General features: G+C 49.9%; 1 protein-coding gene and 1 long non-coding RNA gene across 3 annotated transcripts; one reads left to right on the top strand and one right to left on the bottom strand.

Moving 5' to 3' along the window:
* Positions 1-65: 65 nt before the first annotated feature.
* On the top strand, positions 66-14,621 carry LOC121136265. Of its 2 annotated transcripts, none has more exons than XR_005873415.1 (3): positions 66-300; positions 4,387-4,527; positions 14,098-14,621. It is a non-coding gene; the product is annotated as an uncharacterized LOC121136265 (long non-coding RNA). The 2 variants fall into 2 exon arrangements; XR_005873416.1 differs by lacking the exon at positions 66-300 and adding an exon at positions 4,151-4,262.
* Positions 14,622-21,765: 7,144 nt separating this feature from the next.
* Positions 21,766-24,877, bottom strand: Grina (glutamate ionotropic receptor NMDA type subunit associated protein 1). The gene is made up of 7 exons (XM_040736311.1): positions 24,725-24,877; positions 23,448-23,783; positions 23,259-23,368; positions 22,978-23,178; positions 22,731-22,859; positions 22,508-22,651; positions 21,766-22,419 (listed from the first exon to the last, which is right to left on the bottom strand). The coding sequence occupies exons 2-7, from the start codon at positions 23,758-23,760 to the stop codon at positions 22,270-22,272; spliced, it is 1,047 nt and encodes a 348-aa protein (XP_040592245.1). The 5' UTR covers positions 23,761-23,783; positions 24,725-24,877; the 3' UTR covers positions 21,766-22,269.
* Positions 24,878-25,793: the final 916 nt, after the last annotated feature.

Raw genomic sequence — 25,793 nt, 5'->3', positions numbered from 1 at the left:
ACTCCATGGGCCTGATCTTGGCAGTCAATGGAGGCTGATCCTCAGGACCTCCACTGGCTCTGTGGTCATCTTCTCTCAAACCTCTCCATGGGATAGATCAGGAAGAGGAGGGTAAAGTCCAGTTCCAGACCAGATTCCAGTGGGCAGACTCTGGAAGAAAGTAAAGATGAGGAAGAGGACATCAGCTAGGGCTGGGCTCAGTCTGAATTGAGTATTCCATCTGGACCTCACAATGGGGGGCCTGTCCCCACTTCTGACACTCCATGCTGTAACCCTGTCACTCTGGCCGGAGGTCTGAGGGTGAGTTCTCTTCATTATGCCTTCTAACCTTATAGGTTATGTCTGCTGGGCTTCCCTCCAGCGCGTGACAATAAGCTTGGTCTTGTCTTTGAGTTGGCATTATCTGTGATGGCTACTTTGGACCTGTGGGCTTGGATAGTCTAGGTTGTGGTGCCCATGTCTTTGGGCAGAAACTGGTATAGATATTTTTGTAAAGGTATTTTGTAAGTGTGGTTAACATTTACAAAATGTTCACTTTAAGGAGATCACCCCCAAGCTTATAGGTGGTCCTCGTCCAGTCAGTTGGTGGACTTATTAGCAAAAAAACTGTATCCTAAAAAACAAAAAAACAAAAACAAAAACAAAACCTTGAAGGCAAAGACCACCCCTATTTCTTTTTGTCCCAGGGCCTCTTGCCTCTGTCTGTGCAGGCACTGTGTTAGGAACTGGAGACAGTGCCAGTCATGAACTGAATGCTCATAAGGAACACATGACAATGTTGGGCTACCCCTGGGATAAATGCCAGAAGGTGGAACGTTTCCTGCCCCGACCACCTGGTCCCAGATAACCAACTCAGAGGCTGAATGGGAAGTATAAATGCTTGGTCGATGGCTCAGGCTTGTTATTAGCTAACCCTTCCACTTAAATTAACCCCTATTGGTATTTATTCTTTGCCATGGCTTTTTGTCTCGTTTTTCACGTGTCCTGCTTGCTCGGCAGCTGGCTGGAATCTCCTCACTCTCCCCTTCTGCATCCCATCATCCTCGGTGTGGCTCTCCTGCCTGACTCTCCTGCTCAGCTATTGGCCAGTCAGCTTGTTTATTAAACCAATCATAGTGACATACGCTCACCCGATGTACAGAAGGATCATCCCACAGTAGCGTGGTTTAGACACAATTGGATCGGGGAAGCCTTACCTGAGGGAGCGACAGTTGAAATAGTGACTCAAATGTTGGGCATAGTTTTCTAGTAGAGGCCACAGGCGAGCACGCTGTAGGAAGGTGGACCTCTGGGTGGGAAGAGTGGGCCTATGAGTGCTCGAGAAGGGTAGAGGCCCCGGCCACGATGAACTGATGCTGAGTTAGACGAGCTTTAGGAAGCGGGGTGTGGAATGTTCTGAAGGGAAAAGAGCTGCTGGCAGGTGTGCAAGAAGGGGGTTGTGGCAGCCCTCCCAGCGAGCAATGAGGGGCGCTTGAAGGAGGATGGTGAGGAAAGCAGTCAGGGCTGGGAGGTGGCTGGAGGTATTAAATGGAGTGGGCTTAGGGGTGGTGGCAAGGTTGAGAGCAGGGATGGCCTTGGAGTTTCTGCCATAGGAATAGTGGAATAGTTACTGGTTGTACCAGCTCAACGAAAGGAAGGTCAAATTTAGAGAGGAAATTCCAGGTTGAGTTTAGATGTGCTACAAGGCCTTGGAGACGTGTTCGTCGGGGTGGGAGTTTCTGCTATGAATCTCAGAGTAGCGCACACACTGCACGGGCTGTAAAGATAGATGTTAGAGTCATCAGCTTCCGGAGGGGCAAGAGAAGGCGTTTGAGGGGATGACACCAGCCAGGAATGGGTAATGAATGGGAGGCCCGTTGTGCCTCAAATAACTAGGACAGGTCTGTGAAAGACGGAGGGGTGAAGCCACAGGGAAGGGTGGGATACTCTAGGAGACCATGATGCATAAGCCACATAACAAGGGACATTTCAAGGCTACGGAGCAGCAGCAGTGTTGTCTAATGCTTCTGGGAAGTCAGGTGAGACAAGGCGGGAAGGTCTATTAGTTCCAACGTGGAAGCCATCCTGTGGAAGGCTGCTTGGGTGGGGCAGTTTGGCTCCCGATTCACAAGTCTGGCAAGTGAGTAGGAAGGTAAAGAGGGAATGCACGCAGCTTTTCTCGGGGTCTGGCTGTGTGAAGGAGCGTGGGGGAGAGCTGACTGCCTTCTCTAGTACCTTTTCGTTCGCGGTTGGGTGCCGGAGTCCACTGTGGCCCTCAGCTCTTAGTCCGTGGAGCTCTGATGTAGGGAAGGAATGGCCTCAAAGGGCACCCAGACTTCCCCAGAGCATTGAGATACTCCCTCTGCTTCATATTCTACTCATGACTATGTGCTTTCTATTCTTTTTATAAAGGTTTTTTAAAATTGTGTGTGTCAAACTTGTGAATGCAGGCAGAGTTGGTGCCCACAGAGGTTAGAAGCAGACCCCCTGGAGCTGGAGTTACAGGCAGCTGTGCTAGGATTCAAGCTCAGGTCCCCTTTAAGAGCTGAGTTCTCTCTCAGCCCTGCACTTCTTGTTTTGTTTTGGTGTTTCGAGACAGGGTTTCTCTGTATTGTTTTGGAGGCTGTCCTGGAACTCCCTCTGTAGACCAGGCTGGCCTCGAACTCACAGAAATCTGCCGCCTGCTTCTGCCTCCCGAGTGCTGGGATTAAAGGCATGTGCCACCAACGCCTGGCTCAGCCCTGCTCTTTCTGCTCTTATTTCCTCTTCGTTGCATTTTTCTTTTTCCTATTTATTTATTTGTATTTTACGAGCATTGGTGATTTGCCTGCTCATGTCTGTGTGAGGATGTTGGATGCACTGGACCTGGAGTTACAGACAGTTGTGAGCTGCCACATGGGTGTTGAAAATCGAACCCAGGTCCTCTGGAAGAGCAATGCTCTTACCTGCTGGGCCATCTTTCCAACCCCTCATTACATTGTTCTTTTTTTTTTTTTTTTTTTTTTTTTTTTGGTTTTTCGAGACAGGGTTTCTCTGTATTGTTTTGGAGGCTGTTGGTCCAGCCTGGCCTCGAACTCACAGAGATCCGCCTGCCTCTGCCTCCCGAGTGCTGGGATTAAAGGCGTGCGCCACCACCGCCCGGCTACATTGTTCTTATTGTTAGTTTTATTATGTAGTAATATTATTATTTAGTGACCTTTGGTATCCAAATCAGTGGGTTTGGAAGTTTGGAGAGTGGGATTTATCTAAAATCTGCTCCCATCCCCCTGGATTTCACATTCAGGAAGTGGGGTCTGGGAAGTAGGGGTGATGGCTGTCCCTGTGCCAGCTTCAGTCTGGCTCGCCTGGGCTTCTGGGCAGTGCTATCGGCAAGCAGGTCAGGGTTGTTGACTGCGGGCAGCTGGAGGTCCAGCGGGAGCCTCCCAGCATCCACTCAATCTTTGGTTCCTCACAGGCTTCTTAGGAACTCACTGGGAACAAATCTCAGTGTTGTCCCTTCTTGAGTTGCTGAGTCAGATCTGCTCCTTCTGGTTTCCGGTCACTGGGTTTGCACAGTTTGTCCCCATTCAAATTTGTCTTATGAGATTCAGTTCAGCATTCCAGCTTGGCGATCCTTCAGGGAGCTCTCTGCTCCCCACTTTGGCTTGGAATTTTTGCAGCTTCAGTAAGCTTAAGTCTTTTTTTTTCCTTTCAAATGACCTGGGGTCTGCCTTGGAGCCTGTCCATGCCCCCTCTCACCTTTGGCTTCCCCTTTCCTCCCTGTGGATGGACCATGATATGCTGAGAGGTGTCCTCTGGGAAGCTGCCATATACTGTACATGGCCTACACAATGCTAGCTATGCTGGCCATGTGACCACTCTGATCCTGCCTGGAGTCCTTGGTGGTTGGCCAGCGTGTGCTCACATTCTGCTGATGGCAGGAGCTCCTGGAAGGGATTTCTCCATTCTCCTCCTCCACTCAGCTTACTCCCCTTCCCTTGTTTTGTTTTTGGGAATGTTGTTTCTGAAACAGGCTCTCACTTTGAAGCCTTGGCTGGCCTGAAACTCAATCCAGGCTGACCTCTAACTCGCAGAAATCCACCACTCTCTGTCTCTCCAGTGCTGGGATTAAAGCCCTGTGCCTCCATCCCCTGCTCTCAGCTAGTTTCTGTTCCTAAATGTCAGTGGCAACTCTTACCCAGCCGTCTTACACTTCAGATGAGGGAGGGGCCATGGGTGGCAGTTACTGAGTGCTGCGAGTCTGCCGGTCCCCAGCTGGGGTAGCTGTGCTCCTCATGGGGCAGGTGAGGGAGTGCACAGCCAGTTCTCTCTTCATTCAGCGCCTTCTCAGCTGTGTGGTCAGGGCTTGTGGGAGCCCCACAGTCTCCGGCTTGCCTGCCTCACTTCCAGCGCCCTCTTTCTCTGCAGTTTTCCTCTGCACAGCTGCCAACAGGCAGCGCCCTGGTCTCCCCATCAGAATGAGGCTCTGCCAGAAGACAGGCTCAGGAAGACATCCCAGAAGAAAAGAGTCACAGCATCTCTACTGTGTGTTCCAGAGCCCAAGCAGAGGTAGGTAGGCGCATTTCCGGGAGTTTGAGACCAGCCGGGTCTACAAAGTGAGCTCCAGGATAGCCAGGGTTATTAAGCAGAAAATCCAACAGGCATGGTGGCAACATGCCTTTAATCCCAGCACTTGGGAGGCAGAGGCAGATGGATCCTCTGTGAGTTCCAGGACAGCCTCCAAAAGCTACAGAGAAACCCTGTCTTGAAAAACAAAACAAAACAAATAAAAACTCCAAATGCTGGCATTGCCTAGAAAAAAAAATGTGTATACACGTTTGTATATATTTAGGTGTTCAAGTGCATATGCACCTGTGTATGTAATGTACACACACGTGTACACGTGTGTGTTTTTGTGGCATGTGTCTGGGGAGACCAGAGGGCAGCTTTAGGTGTAGGGAGTCGAGGAAGGCTTACGTGAATGTGTGAGGATGGATGAAGCCTTGAGAGACGGTGCATTGCTGTCATGCACAGGGCCTCATGATCCACGGGAAATGCGCAACAACCCCCCCCCCCCCCGGCACGCGCTGGGGGCTCAGAATCGACAAAGCTTTGCCTCTGGTCAGAGTGTGAATGTTGGCAGTGTATGAAAAACTAGCAACTGCGTCTTTCCCCTTCTGGACGTTTACAGCCTGAGATGGCTCACCTACGTAGACCTCCTACCGGATATTTAACTCCTCTCCTCTGTGGAGTACACGGTAATAACCTTGCTGAGGGTCTAGGTTCCAGCGCAGCTGGTGCCACTCCATCAGAATGCACGCAGCCCACTGAACCCAGCCTTTCTGTGCATGTGTCTATGTTCCTGTCCTTCATTCCTTCGCTGCTCTAGTCAGATGTGCACATCCAAGCCTGGAGTACAGGACTTGGGTGCTGCTCTCCAGGCACAGTCTCCATTGCGAGGGGGCAAAGCTTCACACTGGCCTGGAGTTTGCCGAGTAGGCAGGGCAGAACTGGCCAGCAAGCCCTAGGGATCTGCCTACCCCAACCTCTCCAGCACTGGAATCATAAACTTGTGCCTCCGTGCCTGGCTTCTCTTTTTAAAAATCTGGGTTCTGGTGATCCAGCTCAGGTTCTTATTCCTGCAAAGCAAGCACTTTTGTATCAGGCTTTCTTGGGAGGGGGCCACCAACCAGCTCTCAAATCATGATATAGACTTATTGGTTATAAATGCTTGGCCTAGCTCTTTTAACTTAAATTAACCTGTTTCTCTTTATCTTCCTTTTGTCTCAGGGCTTATTACCTTTCTTCCTTCCTTCCTTCCTTGCTCCCTTCCTTCCTTCCTTCCTGTCTGTTTTACTTTCACTGCTTTTCATGACTGGCTGGCTGGTGGCTGCCTGGCTTCTTGCCCTGGGCCGGTCTCTCTCTTTCTCCTCTGTCTCTTTTCTCTTCTTCTCCTCCTTTTTGAGCCTAGATTTCTCCTTCTACTTATTCTCCCTGCCTGCCAACCCACCTATCCGTTGTCTGCCTAACTATTGGCCATTCAGCTCTTTATTAGATCAATCAGATGCCTTAGGCAGGCAAGGTGAAAAGGCTGCAACACATCCTTACATAATTAAACACACATCCTTACATTGTTAAACAAACGCAGCATAAACAAATGTAACACATTTGTGTTCAGCTAAAATACTTTCTTGACTGGAAGCAGTTTCTCCCCAACCTTTGTTTTGTTCTGTTTGTTTGAGACAGGGTCTCATGTATCCCCAGACTTGTCTCAAGTTGACTGTGTAACCAAGGATGACTTTTAACTCCTGCTCTTCCTCTTCCACCTCCCAGGTTCTAGGGTTATGGGCATTTGTCACAATGCCCTTGCCTTCAGGGCTCTATACCGCCTTCTCTACGTATGTGGTGTGCTGCCTGGGTGGAGTTCTTACTGCATAATTGCTTTAGTGTCCTTGCCAGCAGGGCACAGCGAGGGTCGAGCCCATGGGAACCTGGAATGGCGGGACAAGGGACAAGAGAAACGGACAGCAGGACAACATGACTGGTCAAGCTGCATTTAATGAGAATTTCGTACAGGCTTATATAGGGGAAATGAGGTAGGGGGATGGGGCGGAGGAATGCAGGACAGTGAGGGAGGGGCAGTTGCCTAGGAACCAGGCCACTGAAGGTGAGCAGGTAACAGGTGGTGGCAAGGTTAAAGGGTCGCAGAGGGAGGGGTTAAGTGATCTAATTGGGGAGTGTTTCCTTTTTGCCATCAGCTATTTCCTGTGAGCCCAAGTTCTGTTCATTAGGAAGCTGGGGAGGGGATGGACTATTCTTAAAAAAGGCTGGCGATATTTACAAGAGGTTCTAAGTAACAATGATCACTCCCCACACTTTACATTTGGCGTGAATACCATACAGGTTGGTTATCTTAAAACAAACAAACAACAACAATAACAACAACAACAAAACAACAGAGAAGCTTCATCTGCCCCTGCAAAATTTCAGTAGCTGTGCTCTAGAAGCATAGATCTGTTTTGAAGTCCTGACTAGGATCCTACGTCAGATACCGATGGGAGTTTGCAACTTAGATGTTCATAGGCTTCCAACAGGATGTATGCATAACGCTTCTGTACTGAAGCGCCTGCTCGCACCTCTACTATGTATTCTTTCCACAGGGTTTGTTGTTGTTTTCCAGACAGGCTTTCTCTGTGTAGCCCTGGCCGTCCTGGCACTCGCTCTGTAGACCAGGCTGGCCTTGAACTCACAGAGATCCGCCTGCCTCTGCCTCCCAAAGGTGTGTGCCACCCTGCCGAGGGTGCCAGTGGTTCTGTGACCAGTTGTTTCCTGAGTGCTCTACAGCAGGTGATTTGCAGGCAGTCTGCTCTGTGTGAGCCATGCTCTAGAGACTTCCTCTCTTACCTCTTCGGCTGGAGCTTGGCAAGCTAGACGTGGGACTGGCCTGAGAACGGCAGCAGCTTCTGGGGAGCGGTGTGTGTTGACTGCTGGGGAGGAGCCTGTGTTGACTGCTGGGGAGGAGCCTGTGTTGATTGGTGAAATAAACAAGGCTTTAACTTTTTTTTTTTTTAAAGATTTTATTTATCCTGCCTCTGTGTGTGTCTGCAAGCCAGGAGAGGGCACCAGATCTCATTACGGACGGTTGTGAGCCACCATGCGGTTGCTGGGAATTGAACTCAGGACCTCTGGAAGAGCAGTCAGTGCTCTTAACCTCTGAGCCATCTCTCCAGCCCCCTAAACAAGGCTTTAACTTAATGTTCTTTCTTTCTTCATTTGACAGCAGCGTCTTATCCTGTAGCTTTGGCTGGCTTGGAACTCACTGTGTAGTCCAGAATGGCATCAAACTCAAAGCAATCCTCCTGCCTCAGAGCCCTGAATGAAGGTATTATCCATGTATGTTCCCACACTGGGCTGGTAGGGATCTTGGGAAGACAGCGGAATTCAGCAGTCAGGGCCTCTGTATACCTATGCAAGGTCCTGTTGCTAGGAAGAAAGGCCTTAGAGAAATTCCCAGAGGCCTTGGCTGGAAGCAGAGTCCAGGGCATATGACCTGGACCACATCCCCAGGTTTATCCCTCATGGAAGGGCTGGGGCCAAATGCTAAGGCAGAGACCAAAGGCTCTTCGAGGGTTTGGAGGAGCCTTGAAAATGTTCCCATGCTGCTGGTTCAATAGCTGCTTTTTTTTTTTCTTTTTTAAAGCAGGGAGGGCCAGCCCTGGAAAGCAAGCAATGTGTAGCAGTCAGTGTCACCAGAGGACAGCAGGCTGACAGACACATGCTGGAGGTGTGTGGCTGGGCTCCAGACCCTGTTTCTTTACTGCATAACAAATCAATCTAGGCAGTTTAAACAACACGCCTTTCTCTCTCACATTTCTCAAGGGTAGGGGCCCAAGATCAAAGTCCTGCAAGAACTGATTTTCTGTTGCAGATTCCTTCCTAGCCTTCAGAGAGCCATATTCTCCTGTGTCCCTCTGAGGTAGAATGGAAAGAGAGATGCAGGGAGCAAGATTACTGGTGTCTTTTTTTTTTGAGACAGTGTTACTATGTATATATCCCAGGCTGGTCTTAACTCACAGTCCTCCGGCCTCAGCCTCCGGAGTGCTGGCATGATAAGTGTGTACTTGGATTTCTACAAATGGGGTACACAAACTGTCAGTCAGTAGCAAACTCCAAGGCACCAGCGTCAAGCCCATGCTATCCTCCTGTCTTTCTGTAATTACTCCTTCAGAGTGTAGCCTGTGTGCTGCTTCTCGGGTTCTCTAAGTTGGTCAGTTCCCATCAGATCGTCCCTCTCCCTTCAGCAGCAGCGCTCAGAGCTGCTAGATTCCTGACTGTGCTGTGGGTCTGGGCTAGTCCCCCCCCCCAAGCCTCCAGGGATAGTGCCGTCCTTGGGAGCACTAGACAAAGCAATGGGAAGAAACAGGAAGCACCGCCCACAGTAAACACATTTCCTCATCAGACTGGAGATCTGGAAGCCGCCAGCAGCCAGGCACAAACAGTGTCCTGGAGGACACATCAGTGAGCAGCCGGGCATGTGAAGCCTCGTTCTCCCTCTGACTCTGCTTATAGTGCAGGAGCTGCTTAGGGTGGCCATGCTGGAAGCTAATGGGGGTGCTTGAGCTTCCCAGCCCAATTCTCTGCCTGTAGTACTCACACAGCCTGATAACTTTTTAGTCTAACCCGTGGACGTGTTTCATTTGCATGTGCACACGTGTGCTGGTGTAGAGAAGAGAGAAGGATGCAGACAGGGTAGGATCTGGGGTGTCCTTCTCCATCTCTTTGTGCCTTAGCCACTTGAGACAAGGTGTGTTTGGGCTGGAGGGTTAGCTCAGCCGTTAAAGGGAGGCTCACAACCAAAAATATAAGACGAGGTATGACTCACCCTTATCCACTTTTATGCCAACTTAATACAAGATAGAATCACTTGGGAAAAAAGAGTACCAACTGAGAAAATAACCCTACCAGATTTGCCAGAGGGCAGTCCTGGGATACATTTTATTAGTGACTGATGTGGGAAGTGCTACCCCAGGGGAGGTGGTCCCAGGTAACAGAGCAGACTGAGCAAGTCATGAGGAGGAAACCAGCCAGCAGCACCCCTCCATGACTTCCGCATCAGCTCCTGCCTCCGGGTTCCAGCCTTGAGTTCCTGCCCTGACTTCCCTAGATGATGGCCTACAAGGTATGAACTAAAATAAACCCTTTCCCTCCAAATTGCTTTTGTTCATATCTTCACAGCAATAGAGACCCTAGCAAGATGCTCACTGACCCTGAGCTCCAGTCCTCCTGGCTCCAGCTGGGGTTCCAGGGCTGTGTATAAACATGTCCTGCTTTCTATGTGGGTTCTCAGGATTTGAACTCAGCTCCCCATGCTTGCATAGCAAGCATTCTTACCCTTGGAGTCATCTCTCCAGTCCATGACCTGAGATTTAAGATAGTTACAGCTGGGTAACTGTGAACTATGTGACCTTTTCCATGCCATAGCTTATTCCTCTAAAGCAGGCAGCAGTGCAGTTCTATAGCAACGGAGAGGTCAGCACTTAGGTAATTCTCCACAGCAGGCATCTAGAGTCATCTCCTACAGTACAGTGAGCACAGCAGAGTGCCTGCTGCTGCGCAGGGCCAGCTGTCCGGCAGAAGGAAGAAGATGGCCAGATAAAGGGATAACTGGCTGGGCAGACAGATGGTGGTCATGTATTATGAGTAGAGACGCAGCTGGGAAAGGGAGCACAGGGCAGGCGGCTAGCGGGACAGAGTACTCGGAGAGGCTCCCCTGTTGTGGAATATTAATTTAAGGTGCATTACGCTATTTATGCTGTTCAACATTTGTTTAGTGATACAAAGGCATGTTATAAAATTAACCTGGGGTCAGGAGATTGAGTGAGCAACTAGCTGACAGGGTGGTAGGGGAGCCATGGGTAGCTATGGTTTATAAGTGGGGGATGAAAAGGATGCCTGGTTTTGGGGGAGACTCCAGCTAAGAGAGGTTAGTCACGGCTGGGCGGTGGTGGCGCACACCTTTAATCCCAGCACTCGGGAGGCAGAGGCAGGCGGATCTCTGTGAGTTCGAGGCCGGGCTGGACCGATAGCCCCCGAAACAATACAGAGAAACCCTGTCTCATAAAAACCAAAAAAAGGAAAAAAAAAAGAGAGGTTAGTCACTTGCTATTCAGCCCTTCTGAGCGAGCAGAATTTCACCTTAACCTTTGAATCCTGAGTTCTTTAGAGGGATAGAGATCTAGACAAAGTCCCCGTTAGTGGCAGGCAGTGACAGAGCCAGTGCCTGAGGCTAACCCAGTGCGCCAAATGTCTCTAAGGGGCAGCTACTGAATTTAATGAAAAACAATCTTTTGCTAACAAGGTAATCATGGCAGGAGACCTGACGGTAGGGAATTGAGAAAAGGCAAAACTGTGTTAGTAAGACTGAGAAATCTCAGTAAAAGCAGCTCCCACCAAGGCCTCCTCAGACTCACATGGTAAAAGCGAGAACCTACTCCTACATATGTCCTCCAACACCCACCCATGTGTGAGCAGTGACACCATGTGTGAGCAGTGACACCATGTGTGTGTGGTGACACCATGTGTATGTGGTGACACCCATGTGTGTGCGGTGACACCCATGTACCGTGTCACACAAGCAAAGTGTGATTTAAAAAAAAAAACTAAAAAGAGGCCAGGTGTGGCAGCGCACACCTTTGATTCCAGCACTCAGGAGCAGAAGCAGAAGAATTCTGTGAGTTTGAGGTCATCGTGGTCTGCATAGTGAGTTCCAGCCTAGCCAGGGTTACACAGTGAGACCCAGCCTACACATATAAACAGGTAACATTTTAAAAAGACAAAAACTTTTCACACTAAGGGAGTAACAGTGCAAAGCCGGGTTGGTATGTTAAGATCTTCAAGGAGCCCGTGAGATGAAGTGGGATAGCCGCAGGAGGGGAATGCAATTCGGGGAAGCTGAATATGAGTTTGTAGGCTGCAATAAGAACTTTGTATTTACACACAGGTGGAAGGGCCAGGGAATTCAGAGTAAAGGAAGGGACTACTCTTACTCTGTGAGTGGAGACATGGGGTGCAGGAGAGTCATTTGGTTGAGTCTCTTGAATTAATTACTGTTACTTCAGGAGGCTCGGCGATTCCACAGAGTATAAATGGACACTGCCCACCGTCTTTGCTCCTAGCTCCAGAGTAAAGTCCAGGCCTCTTGAAATTTCACCTTTGGGTGCCAGTCGCTTCCCCGAATGCCCGCCGTTCCTCACCCTGCTCCTTTGACCGGGATGGTGTGCCCTCCCCAAGTTTGTCCCTCCACCCTCGGGACACTAGGCCTGGTCTGAGCATTATTCCTGGACAGATCTGGAGGGTGCTGCTAGGCTTAGCCTGCTCCCCAGTGAATTGACCTCCCCCCAACTCCAGGTCAGCCCAATTGTAACAAATCTTTCAAAATCAGTTTTCACCAGGGATCTGTAAACAGAGGGAATTGGCAGGTTGCTGTGATGGTTTGAATAAGGATGGTCCTCATAGGCTCTTATATTTGAATGCTCAATCATCAGGGAGTGGCACTATTTGAAAAAGATTAGGAGGTGTGGCCTTGTTGGAGGAATCGAGCCATTGGGGTGGACTTGGAGGTTTTCAAAAGCACAAGCCAGGCCCAATGGGTTTCTCTTCCTGCTGCCTGTGGATCTGAATGTACAACTCTCAGCTACTTCTCCAGACCATGTCTGCCTGCTTGCTGCCATGTTCTCCACCATGAAGATAATGGATTAACCTCTGAAACTGTAAGCAAGCCCCAATTAAATGTTTTCTTTTATAACAGCTGCAGTGGCCGTGGTGTCTCTTCACAGCAACGGAACACTGATTAACACGGTGACAGTCTGAGGAAGGGTGCTTAAATACAGCCCAGCATTTACCTGGCCATGTAGGTCGGGAAGTGTGAGGTTACCTCAGACTAGTTTCCCTCGGGTTCTTAGCACCTACACTTGGCTATCTAAAGAGCCAGCTATTGTTGGGGCCCAGCCCCCACAGGGTCTCTGAGTTGTTTGTCAGCTGATAGCCACAGGTGCATCATGTTTCTAGTCCTGGTTCACTGCCCCCGCATTGCCCCACCGACATCAACATCTAGTGGGAGGAAAACAAACACTCTTCCACCTGGGGTTTTTCTACTGTGTTGTAAGAATATTATAAGACTGTTTGCTCCTACAAGAGAGAGACCTCAGCCGGGCATTGGTGGCGCACGCCTTTAATCCCAGCACTCTGGAGGCAGAGGCAGGCGGATCTCTGTGAATTCGAGGCCAGCCTGGTCTACAGAGCGAGTTCCAGGACAGCCTCCAAAACAATACAGAGAAACCCTGTCTTGAAAAATAAAAAAAAAGAGAGAGAGAGACCTCTTAGCACTTGCAATAAAGACACTTCTTAGTACAAAACAGCTGGACATCTGGTCTTTCTTTTCCTGATACCTCGGACCTGCTTGTGGTGTGAGTGCCTCAATTGGAGGTCCTGCCGAGATCCAGAGAGACTTGGAAAGACTGGGAAAAATCGGCCAGAAAGAAGACTTGGGAGAGGAGAGACTCGAGAAAGAAAAGAATTAAAAACAGGTACCTCAAGCTGGGCATTGGTGGCGCACGCCTTTAATCCCAGCACTCGGGAGGCAGAGGCAGGCGGATCTCTGTGAGTTAGAGACCAGCCTGGACTACCAAGCGAGTTCCAGGACAGCCTCCAAAGCCACAGAGAAACCCTGTCTCGAAAAACCAAAACAAAACAAAACAAAACAAAACAAAAAACAAAAAACAAAAAACCAGGTACCTCAGCTTCTAACAGTGAAACTGAATGGTCAATCCCCAGGCTGTTGCTTGAGAGGTCACCTTCTAAGGAGAAGGTGTATTGAATTAATCTCCAGCCTTTTGCCTGATCCATTGAGGTCAGGAAAGTAAAGGGGAGCTGAGAGATCACCCTCAAAGGCTGGCCAGCAAATAAGACTATGAGGATGTATTGGAAAGGAGTACCAAGTTAGGGGTACCAGGTTAAATCTCCAGGCGTTCACCCGCAAGGTCGGGAAAGAAAGGGGAACTTGAGAGATCGCCCTCAGTTGGAGGGTGGATTGAGTAAATCTTAAGGCTTTTGCCTGAGGGATCATCCTGAGTTGGAGGATGGATTGAAAATAGTTGAATTGAAAGTTGGTAACAGTTAGTAAACAAGATACTGGTATTAAGTGAAAGAAAAGAAAAAGGTAAAAGTATATGAAATGGAAAATAAACGGAAAGTCTGGATACTGTGTGCTGTTGTGTTGTCTTTAAACTGTTTAATTGAGCCGGGCGTTGGTGGCTCACGCCTTTAATCCCAGCACTCGGGAGGCAGAGGCAGGTGGATCTCTGTGAGTTCGAGACCAGCCTGGACTACCAAGTGAGTTCCAGGACAACCTCCAAAACCACAGAGAAACCGTCTCGGAAAAACAAAAAAACAAAAAAAAACAAAAACAAAAACAAAAAAAAACTGTTTAATTGCTAAGAAAGAAACAAACTACTAAAAGACATTTGATTATCAATGCTGCTGAAATAATCCAACTTACATATTTTGAAAATGCGTTGACTTCTAAATTTAAATATAAGGACAGGTTACTTGGGAAATAATTTTCTGCTTTTATTTCCACAGAAAATAAAAAGCTGTGGGTTCCTTCCAGACTAGTATGGTTTGATGAAGCAAGACCTCCGGAAGCAGTGGCCCAAGTGATTCAACATTTAAAGGGCTAAGATGATACATCCTTACAGACCCCGAAAATAAGGACTTATACAGGTTTCTGAGTTTTGTCATGATCCCCATGGTATGAACAGCATCTTTTAACAGCAGAAAGTAGTTTGGAAAGAACAACGCCCACATTCCCAAATAAATGTTTGTTTGCATTTATACAGGGTTGGTTATTGCTAAGGTCAATTTTGTGTGTCATCTCTAGAAACTTTTTACAAGGAGAGGGTATGGCGGTAGCCCCTGAGAAAAATAGCAAAAGCCGACAACAATGCCTGAGAGCTAAAGAAATCTGTACGGAACTTTCTATAGAGAAGCAAACAGTTCAAAAATTTTTTCAAAAAATAAAAAGGGGGAGATGTTGGGGCCTAGCCCCCACAGGGTCTCTGAGTTGTTTGTCAGCTGATAGCCACAGGTGCATCATGTTTTCTAGTCCTGGTTTACTGCCCCCGCATTGCCCCACTGACATCTATATCTAGCAGGAAGAAAACATGCTGTCTTCTATCTGGGGTTTTTCTACTGTGTTGTAAGACTATATATAAGACTACTCCCTCCTACAAGAGAGAGACCTCTTAGCACTTGCAAAATAAAGACACTTTTTAGTACAAACAGCTGGACATCTGGTCTTTCTTTTCCTGATACCTTGGAGTTGTTTGTGGTGCCGGTGCCGCAAGCTATAAACAGTGAGTGTAAATGAACCCCGATAATGAGTATGGACTTCTGAGACTCCTTCACTGACCTCCCTGGGGTGGTGGGAAGGACTGCCGAGATGGTCTGAAAATGCATAATCCACAGGAGATTATTCTGATCCAGGCCAGTGAACTGAATCTCAGGAGGACAGGCATAGGGTCTAAGTCCACCCTGTAGGGTTCTGCCAGCCTACTCTGCAGCTATGCAGGCATGCCTCTTTGTTCATGAGCTCAGGTTGGAGACAGCCTTTCCAGGTCATGTGTCCCTAGCTGGGCAGCAGCCAGATCCCAGTGACAGATGTTGACCTGAGGAGGTCTGGCTTCTTCCTTGATTCTTGGGCCAGCCCTTCCTGCCTGGTCTGGGAATGAGTCCCTGCTGGGTTTCAGCAAGATCAAAAAGACCTTCCCAAAACCACTGCCTAGAGCACAGGGAGCAGCGTTCTTGCAACTCTGACACTTTTTTTCCCTAACACTTTAAGCTCTTTGGTAGGTAAGGATGGATTCCTGAGTTAACCAATCAGCTCTTAAGCTCTGCTCTGATCGTTTCTTGGCTCCTCCAAGAACCCTTTGTCTGTCTGTTGGGTCCTTGGAACAATTTACTACACTTTTATGGTAAGGATAAATATTGAGTATCTTTGTCTGGTAAAGTTGGAACTGTTGCGTTTTTTGAAAAAGTTGATTGAAGGAATGTCAGTAAACGATTTTACTGTTATGTTTTGAAATGCAAACTGGTTTCAGCACTATTGATGTATTTGGGGACACTTGGATCTCAAAGTAAGTTTTGTGTTCATTGTTTCCCACCAGAAACATGATGTGAAGGGCCATAGGCTCAGCAGTTAGGAGCCCTCCCTGCTATTCTGCTGTTGCTCAACCCCAGTTCAGTTTGAGCGCCTGCATGTTGGCTCTCAGCTATCTATAGCTCCAGTTCCGGAGGATATGACACCCTCTTCTGGCCTCCAGGGGCACTACACACAGGGGTACACACACACACACACACACACACACACACACACACACACACACACACACACACAGGTACAACACACAAATAAAATAAAAATAAATCTTTTAAAAATCATTTGAAAACAACCACAACCCCAGAGGGATACACAACACAGACACACCTTGGGGGTCTACCTGATGCCTGTGTTTGCTGAGAGATCCACACCCTGTGTGGTCCTTCCCCCTGATTTCAGGTAACCCACTTTATGAAAGCTCACTCCCACAAGCAAAGTTTAGGTCTTTTTCACAGTAAATGTTATAATTTTAGTACCACTTATGTATTTCTTTACCATTTAACACATATAAAATGACTCCCGTTTCTATTAGGTCCTTACCACTTGAAACTTTTGTTATTGTATTTTGTAACTAGGTCATATGGTTGCTCTATTTTTAGTTTATTCAAGGAACTGTTACCCTGCTTTCTCCCATTACTGTCCCATCTTATGTTCTACAGTCTGTGTACAAGGACTCCAGTTTCTCCATACCCTCTCCAACTCTGTTAGTTTCTGTTTTCTTACTTTTTATTTTTTGTGTAGTTGGGTCTCAAACCCAGGTCCTAAAACACACTAGGCAAGAGTTTTACTATTGACCTGTACTCCAAGCCCTTTTTGATTTCTTTAAAAATATATTTGAGGTTATTTTTTTTAACATATGTGAGTGTTTCATCTGCCTGTGTGTGTATGTATCTTGCACATACCTGGCGTTGGTGGATATCAGAGGAGGCCATTGGATCCCCTGGACTGGAGTTACTGATGGCTGTGAGCTGAACACTGGTCCTCTGCTAGAGCAACAGGTCCTCTTCATCTCTTAGTCTGTCATTCCAGCCCCCTGAGACTTTACCTTCAAAAGAAAAAGCTCAATTTGATTCTTGTTATTTTCTCTTGTTTTGTTTTGTTTTGTTTTGGTTTGGTTTGGTTTTTCCAGACAGGGTTTCTCTGTGGCTTTGGAGGCTGTCCTGGAACTTGCTCGGTAGACCAGGCTGGTCTCGAACTCACAGTGATCCGCCTGCCTCTGCCTCCCGAGTGCTGGGATTAAAGGCATGTGCCACCAACGCCTTGTTTTGGTTTTTGAGAAGGGGTTCTCTGTGCAGCTCTAGATGTCCTGGAACTTACCTTCTCGACCAGGCTGACTTCAAACTCATATGGTTCCACTTATTTCCGCCAGCTGAGTGCTGGGATTAAAAGCCCCACACACCCAGCTGATTCTTTTTTTGTTTTGTTTTGTTTTGTTTTTTGTTTTTTCAAGACAGGGTTTCTCTGTATTGTTTTGGAGGCTGTCCTGGAATCGGGTCTGTGGACCAGGCTGACCTCGAACTCACAGAGATCCGCCTGCCTCTGCCTCCCGAGTGCTGGGATTAAAGGTGTGCGCCACCAACGCCCGGCCACCCAGCTGATTCTTGTTGTTATAGAATCTAGTTCTTGGTGGGATTTTCATATTTATTGACCTTTCTACTGCTTCCACTTGTGTTTTTCCTTAATAATCATGTTTGTACTAAAGACCTTGTTTTTTTTTTTTCTCCTCTCCATTTTTGAGTCACCTCTAGGTCTGTTTCTGTCATTTAACTTTCCCTCTTGGTTGTTAGCCAGACAACCCTATTTTGAAATACTTAGTAACTTTAGTAAAATGATAGATATTGTGTTCCAGATGATATCGTTTTTTATTTGTTTGTTTGTTTGTTTTTTCGAGACAGGGTTTCTCTGTGGCTTTGGAGGCTGGTCTCAAACTCACAGAGATCTGCCTGTCTCTGCCTCCAGAGTTCTGGGATTAAAGGCATGTCACCATAGGCTGGCTGATGTTATCTTCTTTTTTTTTTTTTTTTTTTTTTTTTTTTTTTGGTTTTTTCGAGACAGGGTTTCTCTGTGGCTTTGGAGGCTGGTCTCAAACTCACAGAGATCTGCCTGTCTCTGCCTCCAGAGTTCTGGGATTAAAGGCATGTCACCATAGGCTGGCTGATGTTATCTTCTTTTTTTTTTTTTTTTTTTTGGTTTTTTCGAGACAGGGTTTCTCTGTGGCTTTGGAGGCTGTCCTGGAACTCACTTTGTAGACCAGGCTGGCCTCGAACTCACAAAGATCCGCCTGCCTCTGCCTCCCGAGTGCTGGGATTAAAGGCGTGTGCCACCAACGCCCGGCTGATGTTATCTTCTTTTAGAAGGAATTCACTTTATCCTTTGCCAGGCATAGGGAGTGGACCGATTACCAATAACCATTGAGGCAAAGATGGGTGGAGCCTGGGTTGTGGTTTTGGCTACTACACACCTGATTCTAGTTGGAAATCTCCAGGTTTCTAGACAAGAGCCTGTGGTCTTACCACTGCTTTCTTCCCCCTGAGAGTCCCAAACATGAATTCTGGTCAACTCAGGGCAACTTCTGTCAGTAACACAGCTGCAACTATTCCCTTCCAGTTGATGGTCTGCCAAAGACCACACTGTCACTTGTATCAAGGCTGGAGGCTCATGCTGTGTTAACTTATTCATTCGATCCGTGTTTGACGTTCTGGTACGCCAGGCTCTGTACTAGGTGCTGGGCTATGTCTAAAGTTCAGATCACGGTCCCTCTGAAGGCGCTTCTAACCTACAGATGCCGAACAGTAGCCCTAGTGAGCCAGAGGCAGTGTGTCCAGGATATGAGCTTGCTTTAAGGAACTGGAGTCTAGAACTAACCTCCTGCTGTGTTTTGCAACTGGCACCAATGACAATGTTGCTCTGAGGGTCAGGGCTATAATGAAGAGGTGAACATTTTTTCCCATAAATGCTGGTGTTTAATCTTGAAAACAAGATTTAATTATTACTTATGAAACTAAGTATATTTTGATTGGAAGTTAATCACCTCCTTGGCTTTAGTACAGTTAATCCTGCCAGTGTTCCCCCATGTAATTCACTTGGGCCCATCTATGGGTGGACCAGGTAGGATTACTACCTTTAGAGACACGGGTAATTCTTGAAGCATAGACACAGAGAGAGTACAGCTTGATCTTTTTTTATGACTTTATTTTATGTGCATTGATGTTTTGCCTACACATATGTTTGTGTGAGGGTGTCAGATCCCCTGGAACTGGAGTTACAGACATTGTGAGCTGCCATGTGGGTGCTGGGAATTGAACCTGGGATCTCTGGAGGAACAGCCAGTGCTCTTAACCACTGAGCCATCCGTCTGCCTCAGCTTAGTCCTTCTTGTAGCTTAAACAATGCCTCTGTATTTTCTGAGTTTAGGTAGATAAGAGGGGTCTTGGTTTTTCTTGACCCATTATGGTAACAGAGTGGCCTGGTCTGTTGTCAATGTTTCATGAAATTGTTTAAACAGAGTATCAAGGCCTCTATCTGTGAGAGCCAGACCAGCGCCTAGCAACCCCAGTGTCTCTATCTGTGAGTGCCAGGACAGCTTCCAGCTTCACTGAAGTCTTGCAGATAGGCCAAGCCAGATTCTAGGTGTTGGGAAATGCTTTTCTTTCTCACTTGAACACCATGGTGATCGCATAGTTACAACTCCATTTAACTACATGCATCAACTTGAGAGCTTTTTAAGAGATATTTTCATGTGCTGTGTGTGCGTATGTGCAGGCATCTGTATGCCATGTTGTGTGTATGCAGGACAGAGGACAAACCTGGGTGTCAGACTTCACCTTCCGCTTTGAGATTGGGGATCTTTGTTAACTGCTTCATTCTCCAGGCTGGCCAGCAAGCTTCTACAGATTCTCTCATCTCTGTCTCCTATCTCAACATTGGGCACTAGAATTAGAGGCGTGCTACCCCGCCCAGCTTTACTCGGGTCCTGGGGGTATGTATTATGTACAGCAAGGGATTCCCCCACCCCCAGCCATCTTTACAGAGCAATGTGGACACTTCTGCCTCCTCCAATGTCAGCATGAGGAGCTTGGATTCTGTTTCAAGTTTGTTTCTCAGCAGGTAGGAGCCTCTGCTCTCCTGGCCCTTACACTCAATCCCACATGTTCAAGGCAGTATTTGCTCATGGTTTCTAACACATCTCAGCAACTCCCCATCATGAACAGCTCTCTTACTGCTTTCTACAAACCTAGGAGCTCTTGCTGAGCCTCCCTCCCTCAGGGCAGGCGGTGTTGAGACAGTTTCTCAGTGTAGCCCTGGCTGTCCTGGAAATCACTTAGTGCTGGGATTAAAGGCATTCGCCATCATTGCCTGGCAGGGCGTCTCTCATCTATAGGACACTTTCAAGCCCCCGTGTTTGGCCTTTACCTCCAGGCCCTAGCTGTTCCCAGAAAGCCCCTTTCCCCAACTAAGTTTTCCTGGGATTTTCTGATGAATCACTGCCTATTGTGATGATCCCCATGCTACTCCTCCCCTCTTGCTAGATGTTTTAACAACATGCTCTCTCTTTTTTTTTTTTTTTTTTTTTTTTTTTTTTTGGTTTTTCGAGACAGGGTTTCTCTGTGGCTTTGGAGGCTGTCCTGGAACTCACTTTGTAGACCAGGCTGGCCTCGAACTCACAGAGATCCGCCTGCCTCTGCCTCCAGAGTGCTGGGATTAAAGGTGTGCGCCACCAACGCCCGACTCAACATGGTCTCTTTTATCTGGATCTGTGAGCTTGTATCAGCAGTGGGGCTTTGTTTTTGTGGTGCTGGGGATCCAGGCCCTTGCACATGCTAAACAAGTTCTTATCGGGCAAGTTCTCAGCCATTGAGCAACAACCCAGAGCTTTAGTTGGTTACCCCAGTCGACAAGTTTTTACAGAACTTGCGCTCTAGATGAGGAACTGGATCTTCTCAAAGGAATGCAGAAGGGAGGTGGGGGAAGTGGGTTTGTCAATTTGGTATTTACAAAATGACTAAGGTTAGCTATTGAAAGTAAGGCAGACTTCAGGAAAGGGTTCTGAGCAGGAATAACCCCACCCCTTGGAAGGAAGGCTACAAGAATTGGCCATCAAGGAGAAATTCTTAGTTCACTCTGTCCAAGGCCAGGGTAGTTGGAACAGCCAGTGGCAGTTGGCAGAGCCTGGTTACCAGAATAAGGAATATTGGCTCCGCCCTGAGGGACAGGTCTTAGGTAGGTGGGCTATGGGATCCATGGCTCACATCTAGCAGTCTGGCTTGTAGACCTAAGGTCTAAATGAAGCTGAGGAGGAGGCTGGGTGGGGGAAGAATGAGACATAATGGAGGAGGGATAGCCACTTCTGGCCTGGTGAGATAATGGAGAAGCCCCATGTTTTGGGGAGGGTGCTTGTGACTTGGCACAGGCCACGGCCGAGGTACCTGTGGGACTGGGTGGCTTGTGTAGTTCCTACATGCACATGAGTAACTGATGCCCGTTAACTAAGCATACCCATACACTTCCAGGAACGGCCCAGGAAGGTTCTCGTGCCAATCAGGATACAGAATCCTAAAGAAGAAACCTCCAAGGATCAAGGCTGCCCTGACCTTGGGGTTTCAGGAGTCTAGGGCCTTGAACTGAGTTGAGATCTAGGTATCAAGGAGCCTTCTGTGGGGAGGGTGAGGACGTCTGCTTGTGCACAGCCATATTCCAGGGTCTTGGATAGGTGGCTCCAGAGACGAAGGGAGGGAGAACAGGCTTTGGAACTGGCACCGAGAGGCAGTGCCAGGACACCAGAGGCCGAGGAGCCTGTTCTTTTAGCGTTGTGCCTGTTGATCTGTTGCTGGCCCTGGGCGGAAACATAAGAAACTCACAGAGCCCACTGTTGCACTGTGCTGTTCCCGGAGTCCACTCTACTTTCTGAGTGTCACACACAGCCAGTGGACTCCAAACTGTCCGACCTGGACTATGCCTGTGTGCCAGCGGAACCCTGTCCTCAGCTCAGATCCCAGTGGCAAGACGGCAAGAAAGGAAGAGTCATTAACCTGTGTCAGTGCCCGCCCCAGTCACCAGCCAGGGCGGGCCGAGAGAAGAGAGACAAGGAGAAGCAGAGAGAAGAAGGGATCCTTTATTGGAGTTTTGATGATGGCACATGAGAGGCTCCTCCCCTGAGACATGCCATCCTTTCTGCTCTCAGGGGTCAGCCCAAGAGTGGAGCCCCACCCTGCACGTCCCTTGGAGGGCAGGGTGAGGAGGGAACGGGGTGCTCTACGCCAGGGAAGCTGGGACGGGAAGGAAGACGTGCACCCTCCCCTCCTAGAGTGGCCCTCCTCCCCTGGGACGGGCTGGCAGACGGGCTCATGCAACAATGAGTGGACAGAGGGCAGCACATGACGCAGCCCCGTCGCCCTCGGCAAGGGCGAGAGGGCTAGAAAGGGCCATGCTGTGGCCACGGAGGGTCCAAACGTTAATTATTTGCAGTGTACACAGACGAGGGCGAGGGCGGTTCCCTCTGCTCCAGGCCACGCCTGGGGGTCAGAGAGACGGAAGCACGGATGGCGTTGCTGTGCCAGGGGCCTCAGCCATCCATGCCACGCGGACCAGGGCTTGTGCTACTCCTTGGCACGGCCAATGATGGTGAGAATATACAGGAAGATGTTGATGATGTCCGTGTACAGGTTCAGAGCCGCAAACACATACTCCTCTGGGCTCAGGGAGAGCTGCTTGTTCCCCAGGAGCAGCTGAGTGTCCACGGCCAGGAACTAGGGGGTAAAGACACGGTTGGTATGAGACGACCCATTCGCTCACTCAGTGCCACCGCGAAGGCCTCCCAATGCCCTCCTCACTCACGCAGGTGAAGAGCAGAGCGCCCAGCGAGGCATACACAATCTCCAGGATGCGGTTCCGAATGAAGATGCAGAGTATGGCGAAGATGAGGAGCACCACCACACTCACCAGGAGCACACCCATGCACGAGGTGAAGTCATAGCGCGTCTGGAAGGAAGGCAAGGAGGTGAGAGACTGGGCGTGTTGAGGGCCCTGAGGCTTAGGGCCCGCCTCAGGTTCCCCTTACCTGCATGGAGAAGATGACCACCGTGAAGCAGACAGCCGTGGTGATACCCACTGCCATGATGACTGCCTCTGTGTTGTAAAAGCTGGCTATCATGCCCACCATGTAGGACAAGCTGACGGTCAGGATCGACTGCGGAAAAGGACCACAGGGGACCGTGGGTGTGTGGAGATGCTCTTGGTCCAACCCCTGCGTGCCCGCTTCCCCGTCCGACAGGCCTAGGGGCGCTGGGCTCAGGCTTGGGAGTTACCAGAGCAACAAGGTTCCAGGGATGCTTTCGCCGGAAGTCCCCACAACAGCTGAGCACAATGAGGGAGATGAAGAAGATAGCGTAGGAGACATAGTAGGTCCAGACATTCTCCCGGACAAAGCCCTTCACTTCCCCAACAAAAGTGAAAACGGCCACAGTCGACAGGGTCACTGACAGCTGCAGGGTCAGCACCAGAAACACCTGGGGAGGGAACACATCAGAGCCACACCTCAGTGGCCGCCCCAGGACGCCTCCCAGCCTACACACTTGCCAGGCCTAACCTTTCTGATGAAGGCCTGCCGGATGTTCTTGTCCCAGTTGACGGCGGGGAAGTCCTGGTTGTCATAGTAGGACGGAGGCCCTTCTTCCTGGTAGTTCCCATGCTGTGGTGCTGGGGGCACAGGGGCTGGGTCAGTGTCCCAGGAGGACAGTCGAGCCCCTGCCCCTGCCCCACATTTCCCTACACTTACAGCCAGGGTCCTGGAATGGTGGTGGCTGTCCATAGGGGTTGGGAGGGAAGGGGCTCTGTGGGTATGGGCCTTGTGGGTAGCCCCCTTGAGGGTAGGGTCCCTGAGGGTAGCCCCCTTGTGGGTAGGGGCTGGGCCCGTGGGGATACCCTGGCTGACCGTAGGAGGAGGGCTGGAAGGGAGGCTGTGGGTACGGGGCTCCGGGGTAAGGAGACTGAACATAGGGAGGCATAGGGGCCTGGGGCCCCACAGCATATCCAGGGTTTGGGGGAGGGTAGCTGTCCCCAGACACCAAGAAACTCTTTTCATGGGACATGGCCTCGGGTTCTGCGGCTGCCCCTAGAGGAGAAAAAGGGAACAGTTACCTCTATGAGACAGGAACCAGTGACAGCCCCACCTGCTCGCAATCCAGGAAGGAAAAAAAAAGCTGGACCACGACCTTTGTACGGGGTTTTAGGGAGCCTCAGAACAAGGAGGCAGGGAGCAATGGGTGGGGCTGGGGAGGCCGGCGTGGACCCTTGGAAGGGGCTGCTCTAGACCGATCTAGGAGTGGGGGAAGGGAGAAAGAGTGATGGCTGTCAGCCTCGGCTTGAAGCTTGGGAGATGCCTTCTGACCGCTGCGGGTCTTTCGGGGGAGTGGCGCAGTGGCTAGGGAGGCGTGGGGGTGTGCCCCGGCCCTCCCTCTCCTATCCCGCCCATTAAGCAGCTTGAAGGGGCCAGCGCCAGTGGCTATTTCTATCCCAGGAAATCCCCAGGCCATCTGTGACCAGCGGGAACCCTGACCCTCCTCCCAGGCGCAGGGCCGAATGTCGCTAGCTCCGGGTGCCGAGGGCAGGCCTGTAACTGGCTGCTCAGGCGCCTGCTAGTAGGGTACGCCAGGAACAGCGGGGTGCGGGGGTGTGTGGGGGATGGAAACGACCAGAGGGCGTTCAAGGGAACAAAGCAGCGATGGGGACCAGACGGGGTGGGGGGGGAGGGGGCGGCGGCCACAGAACGCGTCCCGAGGGCCGATGGGCCCTCCCGCTGGGTGAGTGGGGGGTCGCTGGGCCTCGAGTCCGGGCGGCCGCAGTGTGCCACCCCCCTCTCGCCTGCTCAGGGCCGCAGCAGCGCTCCACCCCCAATGATGCCACCAGTCTGGGCGGGCGGGCGAGCGGGCAGCGAGTCCCGGCCGAACCAACTGACCCGAGGCGACCGCACTCAGTACCAACGCAGGGATAGGATGGCCGGCTGGCAGGGGACTGCGGCGGCGACACGCTCTTGGGTTTGGCTGGGGGACTCACCGCTCCCGGGGAGCCAGAGGCCGGTGTCTACGGTGCCCGCTGCGCAGCCGCGCGCGCTGATGGCCGGTGCGTCCGCACCTGCACCCGCTGGGCGGCCGGGCTGCTTCGGCCTGCGCCTGCGGCTGGGGAGACGCAGAGAAACCTTGTGACTGGGCGGGCCTTGTGGTGGGGCGGGGCCTTGTGGTAGGGCGGGGCCTTGTGACGGGAGGGGCGGGGCCTTGTGATAGGGCGGATGTTGTGACCGGTCAGCGTGCTTTTGCGCCGACCGAAACTGCTCCGCCCCGCCTGGCTGTTTACTTTTGTTCGTGGCCGTCCTAGGTCAGAGCCGTGTACCCTGGGTCTCTGATCAGGGTTGAAGTCTGGCGCGGGGGCTGACGACCTGTGGAGGCATGGTTCTGTTTCGGCTTATGTGGCTCTCTATTCAGGGAGTTAACTCCTAAACCCAGGATTTACGGAAGCCTCCAAGGACTCCATCCCTTCTCGGCTTTGCTGCAAGCGAGTTCCAGGACAGCCTCCAAAGCCACAGAGAAACCCTGTCTCGAAAAACCAAAAAAAAAAAAAAAAAAAGAGAGAGAGAGAGAGAGAGAGAGAGAGAGACAAGGTCTCTGTAACCACAGCTGGCTTGGAACTCACTATGTTTAATCCCAGCACTCGGAAGGCAGAGGCAGATGGATCTCACTCTGTGAGCCCGGCCTCAGTAAGCTTTCTTATATAGTTCATATAAATGGTGGTTGTTCCACTCCTAATTAGTAAGAAAACCCCTCACAGACATCCCCACAGACCAACCTGTTCTAGATAATTCCACTCTAAGACTTTCTTTCTAGATAATTCTAGGTCGGGTCAAGTTAACAGTTAAAGCTAACCAGTACACGAGGCATTGTCAGTTTAACATCCAGTTTACTGACATTCCTAAAGATTTAACAACGGCAGTAATGTGAGCTGTTTTAGTGCACCCTGCCTTTGACAGGCCCTCTGAAGCAGGCATTTATCTAAGCAAAGCCCAGTTGCTAGAAGGTGGCTAAGTCCTGTAAGAAGAAAGCATAGCATAGGCAGGACAGGCTTTTTGTGG

This window comes from Mesocricetus auratus, unplaced genomic scaffold (genome assembly GCF_017639785.1).
Source record: "Mesocricetus auratus isolate SY011 unplaced genomic scaffold, BCM_Maur_2.0 Super-Scaffold_100055, whole genome shotgun sequence".
Lineage (NCBI taxonomy): Eukaryota > Metazoa > Chordata > Mammalia > Rodentia > Cricetidae > Mesocricetus > Mesocricetus auratus.
This window is presented reverse-complemented; position numbering and strand designations above follow the sequence as displayed.